Genomic DNA, 20,901 nt, shown 5'->3' with positions numbered 1-20,901 from the left:
CACACACACACACACATATGTATGTATGTATCTATATGTATGTATGTATATGGATGTATGCATATATATATATATATGTAGAGAGAGAGAGAGAGAGAGAGAGAGAGAGATACATGGGTAAGTGCAAGTTTTCATATATATCCACATATGTGCTTGTACATGCTTACCCTGGATTTTTGATTCTAAATCTTTTTATATTTTAATGCATCTTTATTCAATCTTTTTTAGTTTTCTCAACTTTTTATGGGTATATATTTTTATAGACTGTTTCTCTATTTCGATTATATAGAAACTTATTTGCCGTATATTGAATGGCTATGTAAATTGTATGGATTTGCTAATTCATGTGCTGTCATTTCTCTATTCTCATTGGATATAGTGAGATGAATATCTGATTATCTGCAGTGTGTCAAGCGATCAATTTCTATGATTTGTTTACATCTGCTGTGCAGATGGGTTTCCCATTGAAAATAGATAAATTTGAGCCACCTCCTTTTTCTCTCTCCCATCGCCAATGTTGTGTATGTGCATGCATGTTAACATGTGATGATGATAAGCCACAATCATGTGAATCTGTTTATAGTATCATTGCATACCATGTTATATTTGATCATTACTAATTTTGCCCTATCACCTCTCCTCATCTTATATTCTCCGGTGATGGTAGGCTACTTGCATGGTCTGCCATCAGCGGGCAACCAATTACAGCCATTGTTAGGTGGTAATGGTGGAAGGTGATGAGATTTGATAGGTATATGAATTTATCTGGGCCTCAAAAACCCTATTTGCGGCTCTTTCCCTTCTCAAGTTCTTTGTAATTTCCAAGCACCACTATGATTATGCAGATAAAGGTGTCTTAGAAGTCTATGGTTGGTGTTTTTTGCGACATAAGCTTTCGGAAGAGTTTTGACAATTTTTTTTCTTTAATATTTCTCTTTGCATGCCTCCCCAATTTTAGATATCCAAATTTATTCCTAATTCTAGATGAATACTTCTTATGTTTTATATTTTTAGAATCTCATCTTTGCCCCCAGCTCAATTGTTACTGAATGCTGAATTTGTGACTATGGCTGGCTATAACATTAGCCAACATATTTTTGCTTCTTAAATGGTTCTCACTTCTCATGATCTGTGGGACAAGTATTGATTTTGGTAGAAAGTGGAAACAACAAGGTTTTATACCTCTATTTTTTATGCAATGGAAGATTGGGTGTTCTGCTGTTTCTCACACAACCAGTTGCAGCTGTTGCAGATAGTCTAAAACTTACATAGTGCCCAAAAAACTGGTGTTTCTGTGCCTCCATTTACTTTTCTTGTTCTTTAATGTGTTTTCTCTTTTTTGTTTCTCTGCTTATTGGTTCCTCAGATTTTCAGAATTTTATCTGATATAGTGTCTGTTGATGGACTTGATGTGGATCCCAGGTGCTTTCTCTTCTGACTAAATCCTTTTTACTTCCTTCTAGTAATATTTTAAACTCTTTAAATTTTGGCTGCTGATTCCTAGTGAGAAAGTGAAAACTGACTACTGGTCCAATGAAATATCAAACTTCAACTCCTGAAGTATCTTGATGCACTGTATAATGGGTTTTGTTCCTTGACTCATCCTTTTTGCTTCAGTAATCTCTCTTTGCAGGTCACAGAACATTTGGTCTTCTCTTAGTTCTCTTTCTCCTTTTTCTTTTTTCTATTACCACTTTTTCCTGCACATCAAAAGACAACACGAGAAAATCTCAAATGCTACTCTTCACACTTACGATGAAAACCCCATGCATGAGGTCTGTACCCGTGTTGTTCAGTAAACTGGTTTCCCTGGCAGTGTGATTATTAGATACGGATTACTTGGTGGTTGGTGTAGCATCAGAGATTCTTCTCTCTCTCTCTCTCTCTTCATTTTTTTTTGTGTGTGTGTATCTTTTAAACCTCCTTTATGCAGCATTTTAAATGCTCGAACAGAATTTTTGACCGTACCAATGAAAAGTTTCTTCACTTTGAGTCTCCATTCATGATGCTCCTAACCTCTTCAGTACAACTTTTTAATTAGTTTCTAGGAATTCTTATCTTTTTATATATGTTTATCTTCTTGTTACTTCTATAGTAAAGATTTGCTTGCTTATATACTTTTATGCTTCAGACGGATGAATCATATCCCTGTGTTTCGCAAGCCAAGATGCATCACAGCTATGGCATAAATTACTAAACAGCTTGTTTGGAAATGATAAGCATTTTCTGATAAATTTCTAATTGATTTTTTACCAGAAGAGATGGGAAAAAAAGACTAATATGAAGATTAGGATGAATTAATATAACCAGGTAAGGCAATGGCTTTCTTCTATAAAACAGTAAAATCCTCTCCCAATCCACTTCTATTTGAATCGGTTTCAATAAAAAGATCGCTGTCATGTAATAAATAAAGAAAAATTCTTGAAGCAACATTCCTTGAATTTTTGCAACATTTATTCTAGCTTGTCTTTATTAAAAAATAACTGAAGTAATTTCTCATAGTGTGATGAGGCAATGATGAGAAGCGCATGAGCACCTATTGATTTAGCAATGCCATTAATCCCATCTCTGCTTTCTTCTGCTTGTCTTCTCTCTTTTTGAACGGTAGGCAAGGCAGCTTTGGAGGGTCTGCTGTCCTGCAGGCAACCGATTTGCGGCCATCTTGAGACGGTGCGGGTGCCGGCCAGAAGAGCATAGAAGGGAGATCTTTTGGTCCCATCAATTAAAAACTCCTCTGAGCCTCCTAGTTTGCATCTCCTATTCTTCTCTTTCTTCTTTCTCTTCTTCTTGGCCCTAATGTTTTGCCTTTTGCTCTTTTCCTTTATCTTTTCTCTTTTCTTTTCTATTGCTTTACAAAAAGAGGCTGTGATGATTCCAGGTAGAGTGTTGTGGCATTGTGAAGCAGAAAATGTTTAATTCCAATGGCAAGGCGATTTTGGATGGCCTGTTGCTATTTAGCAGGCAACCACTCACAGCCGATTTGGAATAGTTATAAGGAATACTCAAAGTAATAATATAATGCTGGATGCTGGATTCAATGGTGAATCTGAGCCTCCTTTTTTCTTCCTGTTATTCACTTTTATAAAATCTCTTCTTATTATTTCCCAAGATTATATATTTCGATGCTTTTTTAACTTCTTTTCTATAATCAGATTTTTTTGATGTGTTGTTCATGCGGCTCCTCAAAATTCGTAGGTTTTGAAGTATTGATATTGTTTGATGATTGCTTGACATTGTAAAGCACATCCTACTTGATAATCCATGCTGTAATTCTGCCAGAGACATCCCCATCTATCTTCTGATCATTTTCTGAGAAAGAAGCAAGGTGGCAAAAGCATGCTGTTGGCTGATCATTATACATCGACATGCATTATACTACCAAACATGCTTGCTGCATAAGTAATGTTAGCTTCTCAACACATCAATCTGTACTGTGAATTCAAAACCTTTATTCCTACCAAATGACAAACTGAATTGGCTTCTCAACACATCAATCTGCTGTCCGTACATCCAACAGGTGTATCAACCGAATTTTAGCCCGTAGGCAACAATGGCTGTGCAATTAACCAGAGCTGGACTGACTTCAACAAAACATTTAAGTGAACAAGGTTGGACTTTAGCTCTTGCCAAACTGATTCTTGCAGCAGCTGCTGGGACATTGGCTGAAAACAACTGCATGCACTAACATGTGGACAAGAATATATATTATGCAAAACAAGCTGAATGCCGCAATATTTTTTACACAAGGAGAGTGAATTTGGAGGCTGGAAATTTGTGCATAGGTACCACCTCAAGTCAATCCAATAGAATTCAGCAAAGTTACCATTATCATTGTCATCATTACTGTCATTACTGTAATTGTTATTGTTATATTTTCATTTTGGAGGCTTGGGGTCTTGAAATGGTTACCTAGATGGTAGACCGCAGCAGTAAAAGACCAAAGTAAAGGAGCCAACCTAGTAAAATCTTCTTAAGTACTAATATGGATTTTGACAAACTTTTAGTATTTTCTTTCCCTTAAAAAAATCCCTCTGAAAAGCTTTTGGTATGTACTAGTTTGTCTGAGGGGTTTAGTATTTGTGTCGTGGATCATACACAGAATTTGACCAATTAGAAAAGTTATGCTCGTATTAGTCGAAGTTGACTCAATTTGGTGCGATTTGTCCAATTTCTATCAAGATATCGGGAAATCAAAGCAGCGGGCTGTTCTATATGGTTGGATTACTTCCACAAGATAAAGCAGTACTGTAATCCAATTTTTTTTCCTTTTTTAATCAATATCAATATTTGTAACATCCTTTTGGGGCAGAATTAGGGTAGAAGTGCCTAACCCATTTAACTTCATTCAACCTGTTATACATCAGATTATGTTACCTATTTAATAAAATGATTGGGTTTTGGTTTGAGTTTTTGACTCTCTTAATAAAAAGGTTGGGTTTAACTTTATCGATTTCTGATCTATCCTATATCCAGCCTGGTTTCTATCTGGTCCAGCCTGATCTAATTGCCACCTTTATAGAATTAGGCAGTAGTATCGGCCTTGTGAGTTTATATTCCTATATGCAGCCTGACATCTATCCGGTCCAACTTGATCTAATTGCCACCTTTATAAAATTAGGCAGTGGTATTGGCCTTGTAGGTTTTATAGCTTTCACTTGCCTTTGCTAGCTCAAATAACATGTAATTCTTCTATTCATATCCCATTTTGCATTTTATTGATTTCTACTAACTTGTCACCAAAGTCAAGATCCACTATTAAATTATGAAAGACAAGATGTATATCATGCAACCATAAAGGAAAGTCAAAATCTAAGTGAAAAGAGAAAAATATATTGAGCAATATTCATATTTAGTTGTTAGTAGTTTGAATTAAAATCATTAGTAAAGCTTATAATAGTGTGTTATCCATTTAATTTGTGAGAAGAATTGTAACGATATAGGACCTTGGTATTATTTGGGTTATATAAATATCCAAGGTCCACTACTGTAAAATTAATATGGAATTAAACATATGCTTGTGTAAGTTCTCACATACTCTCTATTTAAGTTTTGGTATTCTCATCAATCATAGGGTCGAAATCTATTTACAAACACCGTAATTGGCCCATGGGCAGCTTCAAAAGAGTGTGAGTTATAGATTGCGTCTGTTCTAATGCTATTTATGACAATACATGACAATACAGGATCTCATTTAAAAAATTAATTAAAAAGTATTTTTTGAATTTTTTGACTCTATATAAATATCCTAAAGCTATTTAGCATACAACCAATATGGGACTAATACATGTCTACATGATTTCTTACTTACTCTTATTTAAGCTCCAGTATCTTTGCCAGATCAAGAATCCAAATCCAGTCAAATTCAATAGCAAACATCTTAACTGGTTGGGGGTTAGGCTTAAAAGGGTCTATGCTGCCGCTTCTACTCTCGCATGGGCTATGGACTGGATGTACTATGATACCACTTGTAGCAATCCAATATGTCACAAAGAAAAAAAAAAAACTAGTTATCAAGTTTCTTTTATAGGTTCCTTAGTCCTATTTAAATATCTAAGATCGGGTAATGCATAATTAATTTGGAACTAAAATAAAAAACCTTTGGGCCATCCTTCTTGGGAGAGATTCTAGGTTATTACAATGGATATTTGAGTAGATCCATCCGTAACTCATGTGGATTAGGGAATATTGCATTGCAGGCTTTTTTAGAATGGATCATGGACTACGATTGGATTTAGAATCTTGGTTTTGCAATGATGCTAGAGTTCAGAGGGCGAAAGTGTGCAAGGATCTATTAGAGATGTGTTTAGTTCCACTTTAGTTATGATAGATTTGGATATTTATATAGAGGTAAGAAATCTAAATAATATATTTCAGCTATCTTTTCGAATGATGGCTTAAGTTGTTAGTAGAACTTTTTAAGAAATTGTGAAAATTATATAATTGTTGCCTATAGTTCTTGTCCAGTGGAAATGGTTTGGTCTGTCAAGTTCTTTAGTGCCACAAGCAGGTTACAATTCAAGTTTTCATGGAAGCTCACTTAAATGTGATACCAATGGGCAAAGAGTCATGTTAAGTTGCAGATGCTAGTTTTATTAAATAAGTCGATGGCATAACCAAAGGAGGTGTTGCACGTCTTGGTCAAGTACAGGTCAGCAACCCCTGTGGATATATTTGCTAGGCATTTTATTGAGGTCTCGAATAATGCAGCCTGTTTAATTAGAGTCTTAGAAAACATTTTGTACCAACATTTACTGTACCATGAGCACCAATTTCCGTTATTCCGGTAGATTTTTTCTTTGCTGGCAAAATCCTCCCACGCTGCATAAATTTTATTGATTTGTGGTTTTTGAGCTATCTGATTCCTGCCTTCTCCATTTGCCAGTCGCCCCTTGAGTGGACATAAGATAACACAAGAATCCCTTCTCAATTTTAGTCTGCATCTGGTCATTGATGTGGACCGGATCTTTTTTCTCATCAAACAAAGACATGGATCGAATTTTTGATGCGTTTGAAAAAGGATGAATTAAAAGGAGACTAGAAAAGGTTCCATCCAGAAGGTAAAGACTCCAAAATAAATTAGAGACAGGGACAAAGATTGCCCTTTAGCAATCCTGACTAAAAGGACCCCATCCTCGTGTGATTCTCAAAAGACCGTGTCCTGTAGTAGTCCGTCCGGTAGTGGTTGGATACTCTTCCTCTGTTATTCCTACAGTGAATTATTGTTGAATTTTATCTATCAGAGCCATCAAATCATTGCGCTCTCTGTAGCATAGCTTAAAAGAGCAAATCTCTGATTATTGTCAAAACCTTCCATCATTCATCAGTTGTTCAACCAATTCAGCAGTGCTGAGGATTAGTTGATGGATTCATGAGAAGGGCTTGTGGTGAGGTACCTCAATATTGCAATGCATGATTGTTCTCTATGGCATTTTGCTGCCACGACGGTTTTTGTATACTTAATCGTGGTTCATGAACAATTTTGCTTAACAGCCAAGGGGAACTGAAGTAGGAGGTTGGTGCAAAACAATCCATGTCATCTGACTTTGTGGATGCTTTCAAATTTCTAATCTCTACTGATATGATGTCGACCTTTCATCTCATCGGCCACCTAAATTAACGTTCACCTGCATCAATCAGCAAGACAGTTGAAACATCAGGTGGATGAGTTAATCCATCTCCAAGCTTTTCTTGCCTCAAAAATATACCGTCGGATACACATCAGTGTCACTAGCCTCATCTGCCAACCTCATGCATGCCATTATTTGAGTTGGGACTGTGGACGGATGTGTGCCGGCTGGAATCTAATGTGGGGGATGCTTAGATTGCGGGGATTGCACCAAAATCTGTCTTTAGCTACTCTCTGACAAGTGCTATATGTCCACGTGTGGCTGCGGTGACCTAAAACTTTGTTTGTCCATTTCCCATCCTCTTGTTCTCATGATTAATTGGCGGAATGGAGTTATTTTTGTATATGATGGGCGCATTCCCAGGATTGCATCCGTGAGCAACCGTCCCAGCTCTCGTGAGCCCAGAGGTGCCAACTTGACTCCGTCTTATTTTTAGACGCTTGTTTGCTCCTGGTCTGCTAATATTTTTGAAGATACGTGATACAATTGAGTACACATCTATAGGATCTCATCGTCTTCGAAAAATCTCCAGTTTCCTTGTCGCAAAATCCACTGCTTTGTCGCCTCATTATGTCACGTTTGATATTTTGGAACTTCACTTCTGGATCTCCTCGTTCGCTTTTTTCTTTAATTATTTTGGTGGGAACGATTGGCACAGAGTGCCTGAAGAAATTTTATTCATATGGGAGTTTCCTTGTGACTTTTTAAATCTTCTTTTCTATCAAATTGATTGATTACCTGTGATTCAACTTGTGTCCAGAGCTGGGAACTGATGCTAAAGAACGAGGCCGAGCTATGATTAACGGATGCATGGCAGGGTCGGACCCGTGACATCGATGTGGCAAGCCGAGGGCCTCATACGCTACCAATGCCGATTCCCAATTAATTATTAACCGTGATATTTTTGTTCCTGGTATACGAAATCTCTTCTTGTTTGTTTTTGCTTTGTTCGTGCTTCGCTTTCAACGTACCAGCCCAATCAGCCTAAACAATGCTTGTAGACAACGTTTTCCCACCCTCCGAAGCTATCAAAAGAATCCCCTCCATTGCTGGATCCAAATCCTAACTCGCTAGATAGAGCACAACATTTTAGTTGTTTTTGACATTGGAGCCGGTCATTGTCAGGAGAATGAGAGAAACAATTGATGACAGCTGTCTCTCTATAGCAACATTGCCCAAGCGCCTATCCCTTTACTTCCTCCAAAAAAATTAAAAAAAAAAAAAGAAAAAAAAAGAAAAGGGAACTTATAGCTCTTCTATTTCCAAAAGCCATACTCCATCAGTCTGTTTGACTTTCTCCCCCCAAGTTCTTTGCTCATCCTTTTTGAATAGCTTACTTGCCAAGCATATTTCACATGGCGATGGACTATGTATTGATAAGCATCATATTCTGAAAATTTTTATCAATTTATTGATGTATTGAATGGCTAATTTATCAAATGTGTACAGTATGACCATTGACTATGAACTGATTAATAATATATTTTAAAAATTATGAAATAATTTATTAAAAAATATATATTGGATCATTAGATAACTAAGTTGGTAGGTATGTATCATATGGTTATATATTATATATAGGTGACTATCACGTTCAAAAAATCGTACATTGATTTGTCTAGAAATATGTATTAGATCACTAGTAGTATGTATCACGTGGACAATGATTATGTACTGATAAACAAAAAAAAGAAAAAAAGAGATTTGAAGAAGAGGATGGTTTTATAGATGAATATATATATATATTCCGAAAAGTTAGGAGACGGATGAATTAACATTAAGAATTCCATCCTGTCTTGCCTTTTCAGTTTTTACCCCCAGGCAATACCATGGGGTAAAAGGAAGCGGTCCCTAAGCAATTTCCTTTGGTGTGCCCACCAGAGAATTTTTGTTTATCTTTTCCATGGGCAACGTAGCAGCAATCCATGCACGCACACTCTCTGCCATGGTGCAAAAAAAGCACCGTAGAAAATCCCACCTTTACGTGGAACAAAGAAGCAAGCATTTATTGCTGCGTTATGTAGCCAGGTATGGACGGTAGTTATGAAATCCATACCTGATCAAGGGCTAGCATTTGAGGATGAACACCAGACAGTGGCACATAGAAGGGTGTGGGTCATTGGAATGCATTTATTCACATATTTATTATTTAAGATTGCATCCCGAAGTGAGGCTGGAGAATAATTCCAAATCGCCACCTACCTGTCTTGGAGGAGGACATCCACAAAATATTCTCAAATGGAGTCATTATGATGTCATTAGGGATGATTGGTTATTATAATAATAATTATTATTATCATCAATTCTGTTGTCTGGGATAATGTCTCCATTTGATTATTATATTAAATTAGACTTTTTAAAAAAAATGATCACCATATTAAACTTGTTAGTTTTATTTTCATATATTTATATCTATGTTGACAAGCGAGCCCAGTATGTATGGTATGTAAAAATTATAATTATAAATACAAAGAGATGGATGATTTAATTATTCCGATGAAGTAAATAGTAACCGATATTTTAGATTTATTAGGAAAACTTTCTTTCCCAGAGGTTAGTTTCACTCTGTAATTTGAAAAGTATTTCTTATAGAAATTAATGTGTTTCAATAAAAGTGCCACTGAAATAATGTATAATTGTAACATGGAATTTCCAAAGAGAATTGTTTTGATTGGTATGAATTCTTAGTGACAAAAATATATGAAGGCTTTTTACGTCTATTAAATTGAACATTATACGACATCAATCTAAATCTTAGTGATATAATGATGGACGTAAATTTAATAGAAACACGAAGATTATAAAAGCTACATGAGTTGGCATTCAATGGCTTGCATGAAGCTAATATGAAATTATGTACTTGATGATATAAATAATAATAAAAATAAACATCTAGGAAGATTAGCACATCAAGCTTTAGTTATCTGAGTAGATGGAATGGTCATTTTGGTCACTTCACATATATGTGAGCCTTTACATATATAGATGATAAGATAGTCTGAACTATTACATGGATGCCTGTCACAGTAATTGAAACCTTCAATTAGATCAGAGTATATGTTGGAGCAACAGTACCCCGGAATTTAATTTTACACCGAGGGCACAGCTGCATCAATTTATTTCTTGGTTGGATTTAGAAAGCTCACAAGCTGTTGCAAGATTGAGGTCAGGACATCTCCTTAGCAGTTAAGCCATCCATATCAATGCATCTTATCGGATGGCCAACATCCTTTGTTTGGAGAATTACCAATGATGGGGATCTCTCAACTGAACCCAACCATCCAATCAATGGTTTCATTTTGAATGCTTACAAACCTAGAAAGCAACTCTTTTATGATGGTAAGCTAGAAAGCAACTCATGCTGAAGGATATGGCCCTTCTTATTCCTCCCATTATTGAGTGAGATACACCGTGGTAAAAATCTCCCTCTCTCTCTAAAATTTTAAAGAGGCTATATGATGGATTTATGGAGCTTGCTACAGCAACTTCTGACTGTGAACAATAAAATTATATTGTTTGCTCAAGCCCCTCAAATTTATCCCAAACTATGCTTAGCTCAAATAGTTGACATAGATTAAATTAATTATTGCACTTTACTTTCAATTTGATATTATCTGACATATTTTGTTAGAAACTTTATGCCCTTTCCACGTGTCAGGGAATTTATTATTACACTTTTGCCATTCCATTTTTTTTGTCGTTGGTCTATATGTAACAGACATGCATATCTTGTTGAATACCAAATCTTTGCTGTAACTGCCGGAGACCAAGACAAGGAGAAAATTTTTCTACAATGATAAAGAGTATATAAGCAAGTATTGGCAAATTAAGGTTGTGATCTATTAGCGTGTGGATGGTTTAGCTTCTAATTGGTTGCTCGTGATATCATCATGGAATGATTGGACTGATTATGACGGGGAATCAGCTCTTCCATTGGCTTCGAAGATGCCAAGTGTTGGCTAAAAAGCTTAGTTTATAATGATACAACGCATAACAATTTTTTTTTTTTTTTTTTTGAAGTGCATCTTGATGAAGGGAAGAAGGGAAAAGCGGCTGCTGGAAGAAAGAGAGTATGGAGACGTCACTCTTTATACAAGGCTTGAAGGCTGATAGCTCTCCAAAATGGAGAAACCCCCTAAAGCTCCCAATCATGGAGGTTAATAATTGCACCTCATTTCCTTTTCCGCGCGTCCTTCATGTGTTCCATGTTTTCCGAGTCCACACCCAGATCTATGGGGTTGCTTTGCTCCAACTCACCTAGAGTGGCCGACAAGGGCTTCCAAGTCCATTCATGTTCTATTTGTCAGAAATGCCCTCTTTTGAAGAAATTATTACGTGGATCTTATGTCACGCTGGGATGCAATTATCAGATTGATTCATTTCATCTTGGATCCATGGTGGACTTAGTCCACATAATGATTCCTCCCTCAAGGGTCAAGATTTGGTCTTGGCCACTCGCAAGGCTTCTCATGGAATATCAAATTGATCCCATTATCCATTTAATCACCTAGTTTTGTTCGCTGGAAATTGGACCACCATTTATCTTAGGATCTCGATAAGGATTCAAACTCAAAAATTAGTGTGGATATATGAGAAAGGGTTGAAAAAGTAGAGATGGAAACTTGAGAGATTGGTGATCCTGCAATTAATTAATGTAAGACCTCTACTTTTAAGGATATTATAATTATTCTTTTTCTTGGATTAATACGATATCTCAAACTTTGAATTGACAGATGGGATGACTCCTTTTTCACTTTGAGGTGTCTCCTTACCTATTATTGTATCAGATATGCATGGGACTATCTTCAGCATTCAGATAGATTTGGGATGACAACGGAATTGGATATAGGTCAAATTAATCAATATTATATTTATTTATATTAAAAATTTTATATTTAATTTGTTCATATCTATTTTGGATTGGATCAAGTAGAAATGTGGATCGAATTAGATAAAAATCATTATATAAATATTATAAAATAATTATAATTTTGAAAAAAAAATTAAATTAATTTATATCGGATCTAGTTTAAGACGGAGCATATTATTATCCGTATTGGATTCAATTTTTTTTGAATTTTTATTTTTTAAATTTATATCCGTCCTATGTTTTAATTAAATCAGATAAAATTGCCTCATTCGGATGGGATCGGACCGGATATTCGATGGATCGGTTAAAATTATCATCACTAATAGATTCTAAAAGTAATAAAAATGCTACGATGTCAGTTGTTTTTTTATTCTGTTTTTTACTCGATATAGTCCTTGCATGGTAAGGATAGAATAATAAATTGTTCAAAAAAATTAAGTGCATATTTTTTAAGCATCCTGATATACATGTTGTTGTCACGTGGGATGAAAAATTGAAAGAAAAGGTGATGGGCATCGAAGCATTTCTACTCTTCCAAGACTAATCAAAAATACCGTCGGAATACCAAGTTTCTAGAATTTGCACCATAAATACCTCTGTTAATGAATCAATTAGAAAATTATATAATTATTACGTGATTTTTTTTTTTTTTTTTTTTTTTTTTTTTGAGATTTGGCACCGCTCAAGATTAGTATCAGTTTTATACTTGAAAAAGAAGAAGAGGACTAGTGGTACATGGGCGTTGGTTGATATTTGGAAGTGCAAATGATAGCTGTTATGGTTCTGGATCCTTTCTAGTTCGGGGAATGCATTGGGGGTCCCATTGAGCTATTACCACCATCCACGTATCATGCGCCAGCATGCGACGAAAAGGAAGCAACCCCTAAAAGTTTTCTAAAATTGGTGTTAAGCAACTTTTTCTGTACATGGGTGTTATTGTCTTTCACAAAGCCGAATGATTAGGCGCCGCCATGTCTTTGGGTCCGAGTTCTAGTCATTATTTTTCTTTATGCAATAGCAATTATAATCAAATTACATATATTTCTAGTATAGATCTAACTCTAACTTCATTTAGTTTCAATTTGGTTCCAATGCTAATATTTTGGGTACATTTTTCAGGTTTAATCTATTATTCTAAGTTACATGAGATTTTAGCAAAATCGGTTACAGTTTCTTGTAGCTAATAGCTCAATTGGTTGATAAGGATGGTTGTGGTCTTCGATGATTGATCCATGTTTCTCCATATGTTAAACCACAATCATGATTTGTTGTAGCTTATATATAGCTCAATGACAAGAATAGTTGGAACTTTCAATAGTTTGATCCATCTTCAGAGAAGACAACCAGGTGGCAGATTTTGTGGCTTCAGCAGCAATTTAAGCAAATGTTTGACGGAAGCATGGAGATACACTTCCACCTAAGCAGCTTACTTGTCTATTAATGGCAGATGCTTCGGGGTCTGGTTTTGTAAGAGCTTGAGTCTGAGTTCTTCCCATCCAGTGCACCAAAAAAATTGGCTTGATCCAAATTCTCCATACTTTTAGCCAAAGGTCAATGTGGTAGGGGCCGGAACTTGGTATACTTGAATTCTTCATCACACCATCCTATCCCCACTCCAATCCCTGCACCTGCTGATCAATAGAATTGATGATATATATATATGTATGTGTCGCACCAATCATTGACTATAAGAGGGACTGGTGCTCTCAGCATGGACATAGTGGTGCTAGGATGCAGGACTCTCTTAATTGAATCCAACAAACCAACCGGGTGTGACCCACAAGTGAAGGGTACTGCAGAAATCTAGCATCAAAGAGCTGTAGCTCTAAAGTGAAATTGGATCTCCATCTTTTAATGCTTGCTTATCTCAGCCACAGCAAACATTGAGATCGTTATCCTTAATATACTGTATCAACAAAATATTCATTTACATAGTGACAAGGATTTGATGCCTCACATTTTATTTAGTCACCCCTAACTTAACATGGAAGAAATCAGAATATTATATGCAACATTAATTATAAGAAGGAACATCTAGTTCACAGCAAAGCTTAATAAGATTGAATCCCGGCCCTTCTGGAATTAAACCCATAAGGCTGTGGCATTTGCACAACATGGCAAATTGGAACTTACCATGAGATTAGAACGGATCCCTCGGTGGCTGGAGGCTATATATGGTTGACGAGCTTGCTGCCACCATGAATTGGAGCTCATCATTTTTTAGCATTGCAATCTGCAGACATGCAATAACCATTCTTCCTGTTGTATCATACTGTGTACAAGTGATACTAGAAAATAATATATTCTCGAAACATTCTAAAGTGATAAGAAAAACAATAATCCAGTACTGCTACATTGTCTGATTCCCTTTTTAATTTCTTGAAGAAAAAAAAATAATGAATAGATTGTCTGAATCTCCTCTCTCTCTCTTTTTTTTTTTTTGGATGGAAAAGGAGATTAAGTTGGGTAATATCTCCTCTGATTATTGTCCAATTATATATTTTCTTTCGTACAAGCTCTCTAGGACCCACAACATTCGTCAATCCATGCCTCCATGGCATGGATAGATAGAGACCACAAGTGCTGACCCCACTTGACGCTTCGTTGCAAATAATTTATCCAAGGGAAACTTTTTAGCCAATTATTTCGTTATGCCAACTTGTCATCATCATCCAAATCTTTTCCTTCTTCCTTTTTCCTTTTTCTTTTCCGAGCGTAACAACCTTAAATGCCTTGAAGTTATTCTGCATTAATTCAAGTCATGACACATCAGCCGTGGGGGTTGGCTTTCCTCACCTCCACAAGGATTTCTTGTGATCATGGATTTTCTCTAGTTCTTGTAGAACAAGCATAAGGCCCTCAGCGTCGTCCCGGAGATTGCGACGGCTCCCGGTGATAGGGATGAGAATTCAAATAGTAAGGGCAGCTTTCAATGCCTAACTATCCAAAATTTGAGGCTTCCTCTCCTATATATATGTATATATATATGTGCATCAAAGCCTTCTCCTCTTGAGAATTTAAGACTGTTATAGCTTGCCTACTCCTCACAACGAAGCCTCGAGCAAGTCCCCCTTGTACTGCAATCTTTGATCACCTTTGCCACCCCATCCTCTTGCAACCTATATTTCTATATCTGCCTATATATCCAGCTACCTAGTTAGCAACATATAGATAAGATGGGATTGAGAGACATTGAATCCACACTTCCACCCGGGTTCAGGTTCTACCCAAGTGATGAGGAGCTCGTTTGCCACTATCTCTACAAGAAGGTGACTAACGAGAACATCTCTGGGGGAACATTGGTGGAGGTGGATTTGCATACTCGCGAGCCTTGGGAGCTTCCAGGTGAGTTCCCTTTCCATTCCCTATGAAGTTTCATGGATGTCTGCTTATTAAATCTATACTAGACTTGGGTTCGTATGGTTCCTCTTCCTCCTCTTCATTTCATCCGAGTGTTTATGCTTCTTTCCTGAGACCCGTAATTTTCTTTCTTCCCTTTCCATTCCCTATGAAGTTTCATGGAAGTCTGCTTGTTAAATCTACACTAGACTTGAGTTCGTATGGTTCCTTTTCCTCCTCTTCATTTCATCCAAGTGTTTATGCTTCTTTTCTGAGACACGTAATTTTCTTTCTTAGAACTGCTTAACTGGCAAAGAAATGACCATAAAAATTGGTTCTTTTAATCCGATCGATTGTTGCATAGCTTAATTTGGCTTGTTCATCAAAAAAAGATTTGCTTTATGATTCTTATCTCATCAGTGGTTGAAATTTATAATAGCCTCTGCTTTTTCCTTCTCTTATCAAAAATATTTTGAAAAGCAGCAACAAAAAAAAAAAAAAAAAAATCTTATGCACTGTCTGCGGACAAATTAATTTCTTTTAAGTTATCGAGTTGGGCAGTTAAAGAATTCGGAGTAGTTAAGCAAGGGGGTGAGCACTATTATGTGTGTGTATGTGTTTTCTTTTTTCTTCTTTTCTTCTTTTCTTCTTTTCTTTTTTTTTTTTTGTTTGTTATCATTATCTCATAGGGAAGTACGGAAGGAAGCTTGTTAGCATTTGATGGTGCAATGTTTCTACAAACTTTCACGACTTATCTTGCTCCCGGAATATCTGCGAGCGAGTTTCTTGCGCCAGCAAATAAACTTGGGAAAAAATATTTACAAATTAATATTTGTTAGTCTCAGGTTTATCATATAAAGTTACGATGATATTTCTAGTATGGTAATTATAGTCTACAGTAACCATTCGAACCGTATTCTTGAAATTAATTACGATAAAGCCGTGTCACTTAGCTAGCCATTCGACCTTTATCAAATTAGTATCTTAGTTGTTACTTATTGGTTCCCTGTAGCATATACAAGAGAGCTCCACTGCCATGTCATGATCGATGTTCAGAAAAGTCCAATCCCATCTCTTTAGAAGATATCACATGCGAAACAGTATCATTTTTGTCGTCACTTTTAAACCTATATATCCTTCGAAATTAAGCTTAGGTTTCATTGGATAGCAAGTTACGTGGGGAACCAACGGAGTCAATATTATATAATTTCTTCTGCTGGTTTTTTCCGTTCAATTTTTAATATTTTAGTTATTTTCTAACTCATATGAATGCATGCATGTTCATGTTTATTTTAGTTTAAGATATACGATTTACCAAACAAAAAATAAAAATGAAAAAAAGCTTAACTTTCATCTTGCTTGTAGTTTTATTTCTAGCTTTTACGTTAATTATGACTGTTCTAGCTTCCAACCAAACAGTCTCCCTTTGATTTATTGGTCTCAGATGTGGCCAAACTCAGTGCAAACGAGTGGTACTTCTTCAGTTTCCGGGACCGCAAGTATGCCACTGGCTCACGAACCAATCGCGCAACCAAGACTGGATACTGGAAGGCCACTGGAAAAGATCGGACGATCCATGATCCTGCAACGTGTGCGATCGTTGGTATGAGGAAGACATTGGTGTTCTACCGAGGGCGAGCTCCCAATGGGGTAAAGACCGGTTGGGTCATGCATGAGTTCCGGTTGGAGACCCCACATTCACCCCCAAAGGTATCCATATACCACTGTTAATTTCCTTGGCTGCTTTCTGACTGTCTTTATTTTTTTCTGGATATGGCCTGCTTTAATTTGCTGCAATGGTTGGTGAATAGTTGGTCGATAGTGCTCCTTTTTCCACCCTCATACAAAGAACCTTGGACTAACTGGAAGTAAAATATTGGTATTTAATTATCGCAATTATTTTTGCTTAGTATATATGTTTTACCGTTGGCTTTTATAGTAATTTGCTCATTAAAACATCATGAATGAAACAGTCTTTTGTCTCTGAAAATTTAAGAAATCTAGCTGAGAATATGAAAGATAGATAAGGATGAAACGTGGCAAATAATTGGTGAGACAAGAGTCTGTAAGAAAACAAAACGATGATGTGATGCGAAGGAAAAGGGATAATCCTCGGTATAAATTAAAGAATGTGACTGCACATAGATAGATTCTCAAAAGAAGAGATGAAGAAAATATATTTTCCATTATATCTTCAGGTATTGAGAAAATGCACCAATAGAACAACTCAAGATCAAGGAAAAGTACCCTTCAATATCCTTATGAGCAATTTTTACAGTTCAATATTCCAGAAATAAATAAGTAAATAAATAATAATAAGCAATAACTTTAAGCTTCCAATACTTCACATGTGGGTCAGATAGCACTTTCCAGCGGTGCAACAAAGTTCATTGATGACTGACTATCTTGCTCAACCTTATCTGTTGCATGTGAGTTTGCCTGAGACAAGCTCGCATCTACCCTACTTAATTCGTTTCCACTGCTCATTTGGGTGCAATAATGTTTTATGGCAGGAGGACTGGGTGCTGTGTCGAGTTTTTCACAAAAGGAAAGGGGAGACAGAGCAGGATAACATTGGCTCCTCCTCTCCAAATTTGGGTCCATCCTCTTCTATGGTGGACCAGCCCATGCCAGATGGGTACTATGACCAGATGAGCTCGTCGATAGCCGCTGTCCCTCACCAAGAGGAGAGCAACTCAAACCCACTCCTCAATTTGGCGCTGATGCAGTGCAATTTTCTTGACTTCCCACAGGAGATGGGGATGAGCTCAAGGGGAGGGGATGAGTATGGATTCCTGTTGGATATGGGGTTTGAGGACCATGACATGGGGGAGGGGGCCATGCCGAACCTAGGAGGTGTGAGATTCCAAAATGGCCAGGATAAGCTATATTTTTAGAGGCTTTGGATTCTAGCGAGGAGGTGGTTGTTGGGAGACGCATGCTTCCAAACAAGACATTCATGTTAATTTGGATTTGAAGAGAATGATTGAGGTGGTATGTGTATACCTGTTACCTACTAGGTGATCATCTACACGGCAATGTTGTTTTTTTTTTTTTTTTTGTAAATATTACGGTTGTTGCATCTAATAAAATTCTATTTATATTATGCAAGGAAAAAAAAAAGGAATGAGTGCTTAATAATTACTTATCTCCTTGCCGTGATATTTACTCTTTTAAAAAAAAATGAAGGAAATAAGCAGGAGCTAGAAACCCTCATTTAATCACTTTCCGGTACCCATTTTGGCTTTTGCTTTTAGTTTAGTCCCCTATTATTTTCTTTTTTTGGGATGAAAGTCCCCTTATTTTGTTGTATACAAACGCTTGCTGCACCACCCACGATGCCCTTGAGAAACAGTCATCTCTTTTATGTGGTCTTGAGCTCGAGGAAAAATAACGAGGCCTTATGATGCTTAGATACACAGACAGAAATAGTTTTGGGCACCATATATGGATAGATGAAAATATTTTTGTGCCACCTACAAATTTCTACATTGGAGAATGGAAATGAGCCTTATCCTCTGAGGTGGTGATACATTAATACAGCCTGCAGGTAGACTGTAACCGATTTAATCCTTCTTATGAGTTTACACTTTTACCCAGACCATTAGAGACAAACTTAGCCACGACAAAGATTGGTGGCGACAAGCCTAATGATAGATTTCTTTCGCACACGCATATACACAAAGATACGCCAAAAAAAGAACTAAAATATCACACAATTATAGATTTCCTTCAAGAAGAGGCTCATCAACCAAATTGCAAGGGAAAAACTCTGAAGTTTGCCTTGAAATATACCTTAATGACCTGCTCTATCAGATCGTCTTATCATAACAATCATTATTTTTTGCTATGACCTTGTTCCATGATGATGAATTGCAATTCGCTCGAGGGACTAGCTAGATTATTTTTATGATAAATATAGAAGTTTGATCCGAAAATTTAAAAAAAAAAAATAAAGCAGCACTTTTCATGGATTTATAAGTTTTTTTTGGGGACTTTGATATTTATTACCACCAAAGTAGGCATTAACAAAGCCTTTGTTTTATTTACCAGACTGCCCAACCACACGGACACAGATTACCCATTCTGGTATTGTGCCAGTATGCAAACAAGAAGTACGTTCTATGCATGCATGCATGCAATGTACAAATATAGTAAGTCTCCGACCCTACCACTGGAGAATGAAAAAGTATATATATATATTCAATAAACCACCAGCCTGACGCTCTCTGGCCATCTGAATCCATTTCTTGCCGAGTTTCTCAATCCGTGAACTAGTTTCTTTCATGAACTTTTGTCTCAAAAGGTCCACCTTTTCTGCGATGGGATCTTTTATCCTCCCTTTTGTTTCTTCCTTCCAACAAGATATCATAAAGCATACATATGTAGGCTCGTGGACCATAGTAGCCTTGGAGAGATGCTTAAGGTCATAGTTTAGCGTGACATGGTAGTAATTATGTTACTCCACGCTGCCCACCCCAATTTCTTTGAGCAAGAGCCCATCATATTGTAAAGCTTGTCAAAATAGAGTTCCCAATTCATGACTACATACGTTTAAGCTAATCTATAGGTTGGCAGGTTTTTTAATTCTTTCTTCAATTAATTAGTAATCAGTAATGCTAGGAGGTGACCATTTCATGTATGAAAGGTTCAACTACATCCGTACTGGAGGGAAAAAAGGAAAGAAGTTCTCTTATATGTGGCTTGATTGGTTTGTTTGGCTAGATTGGTGCAATATACAGGGAGTAGTTAAATATTGAGTTGCTTGGGTCAAAAGAACTATTTATATGGAGCAATGCTAAGAACTTCTATACAGTCAAAAAAATGCTTGGAACTTCTATTATATACATATAAATAATTCTACTGCCATGCAGCAATAAGGAATTGATGAAACTCACATGTGTTTCTAGAAATAGATGGTTAATTGATTATGGAGTTATTAAATTAACAGTTACAGTTGCTTAACTTTACATGTAGATATAATGGGCTCCCCAAAGCCTTTTTATTATTTCCATGTACTTACATGTGGATATGGACTATGCATTGTTTCTTATTTTTTAAAAAATGGACGGAGTTCCACTAGCTTTCATTAAGATAACGACCATATTTAGATATTTTAAATTTTGAAATATTGTTTTGTCTGGATTGATCAGAATTTTAGATTTTGGAAGCAGAATTTTTAGATTGTTTTGTTGTCAAAATGAGAATCATCAAAGATAGAAATTTACGCCAAAAAGAGTATCATATACTTGAAAAATTTTACTGAAGTGGAAAATTCAAATTTCGTGATTTTACAACACAACCAAATGTAAAAAAAAAAAAAATCTAAATCAATGAATCATTTTTTCCAAAATCACAAACTATCATGATTATCTTAAGGAGAGCACCTTAAATTCCAAATATTCTATTAAAATCTAAAATTCTCTAAAAATAATAATGTCCTGTGGACCTATTAACCGAGTTGCATCATTCTCTATCCTCCAAGTAAAAAGGAAATTTGGATTTAGATTTTGGTGGTGTTGATTTTTAAGTATTTTACTTAAATAATTCTCATAAGGGGTGCAT

General features: G+C 36.3%; 1 protein-coding gene and 1 long non-coding RNA gene across 3 annotated transcripts; both read left to right on the top strand.

Annotated features, from left to right (window-relative positions):
- Positions 1 to 157: 157 nt before the first annotated feature.
- LOC140856838 (uncharacterized) lies at positions 158 to 3,878 on the top strand. Of its 2 annotated transcripts, XR_012140438.1 has the most exons (3): positions 175 to 2,310; positions 2,609 to 3,404; positions 3,518 to 3,878. It is a non-coding gene; the product is annotated as an uncharacterized lncRNA (long non-coding RNA). The 2 variants fall into 2 exon arrangements; XR_012140437.1 differs by having other exon boundaries at positions 158 to 3,404.
- Positions 3,879 to 14,751: 10,873 nt separating this feature from the next.
- LOC105033624 (NAC domain-containing protein 21/22) lies at positions 14,752 to 18,446 on the top strand. Its single transcript, XM_010908497.4, has 3 exons — positions 14,752 to 15,342; positions 16,781 to 17,046; positions 17,850 to 18,446. The coding sequence occupies exons 1-3, from the start codon at positions 15,174 to 15,176 to the stop codon at positions 18,231 to 18,233; spliced, it is 819 nt and encodes a 272-aa protein (XP_010906799.1). The 5' UTR covers positions 14,752 to 15,173; the 3' UTR covers positions 18,234 to 18,446.
- The last annotated feature ends 2,455 nt before the right edge of the window (positions 18,447 to 20,901 follow it).

This window comes from Elaeis guineensis, chromosome 4 (genome assembly GCF_000442705.2).
Source record: "Elaeis guineensis isolate ETL-2024a chromosome 4, EG11, whole genome shotgun sequence".
NCBI lineage: Eukaryota > Viridiplantae > Streptophyta > Magnoliopsida > Arecales > Arecaceae > Elaeis > Elaeis guineensis.
The sequence above is the reverse complement of the archived record's forward strand: the minus strand, read 5'-3'. Positions and strand labels throughout refer to the sequence as shown.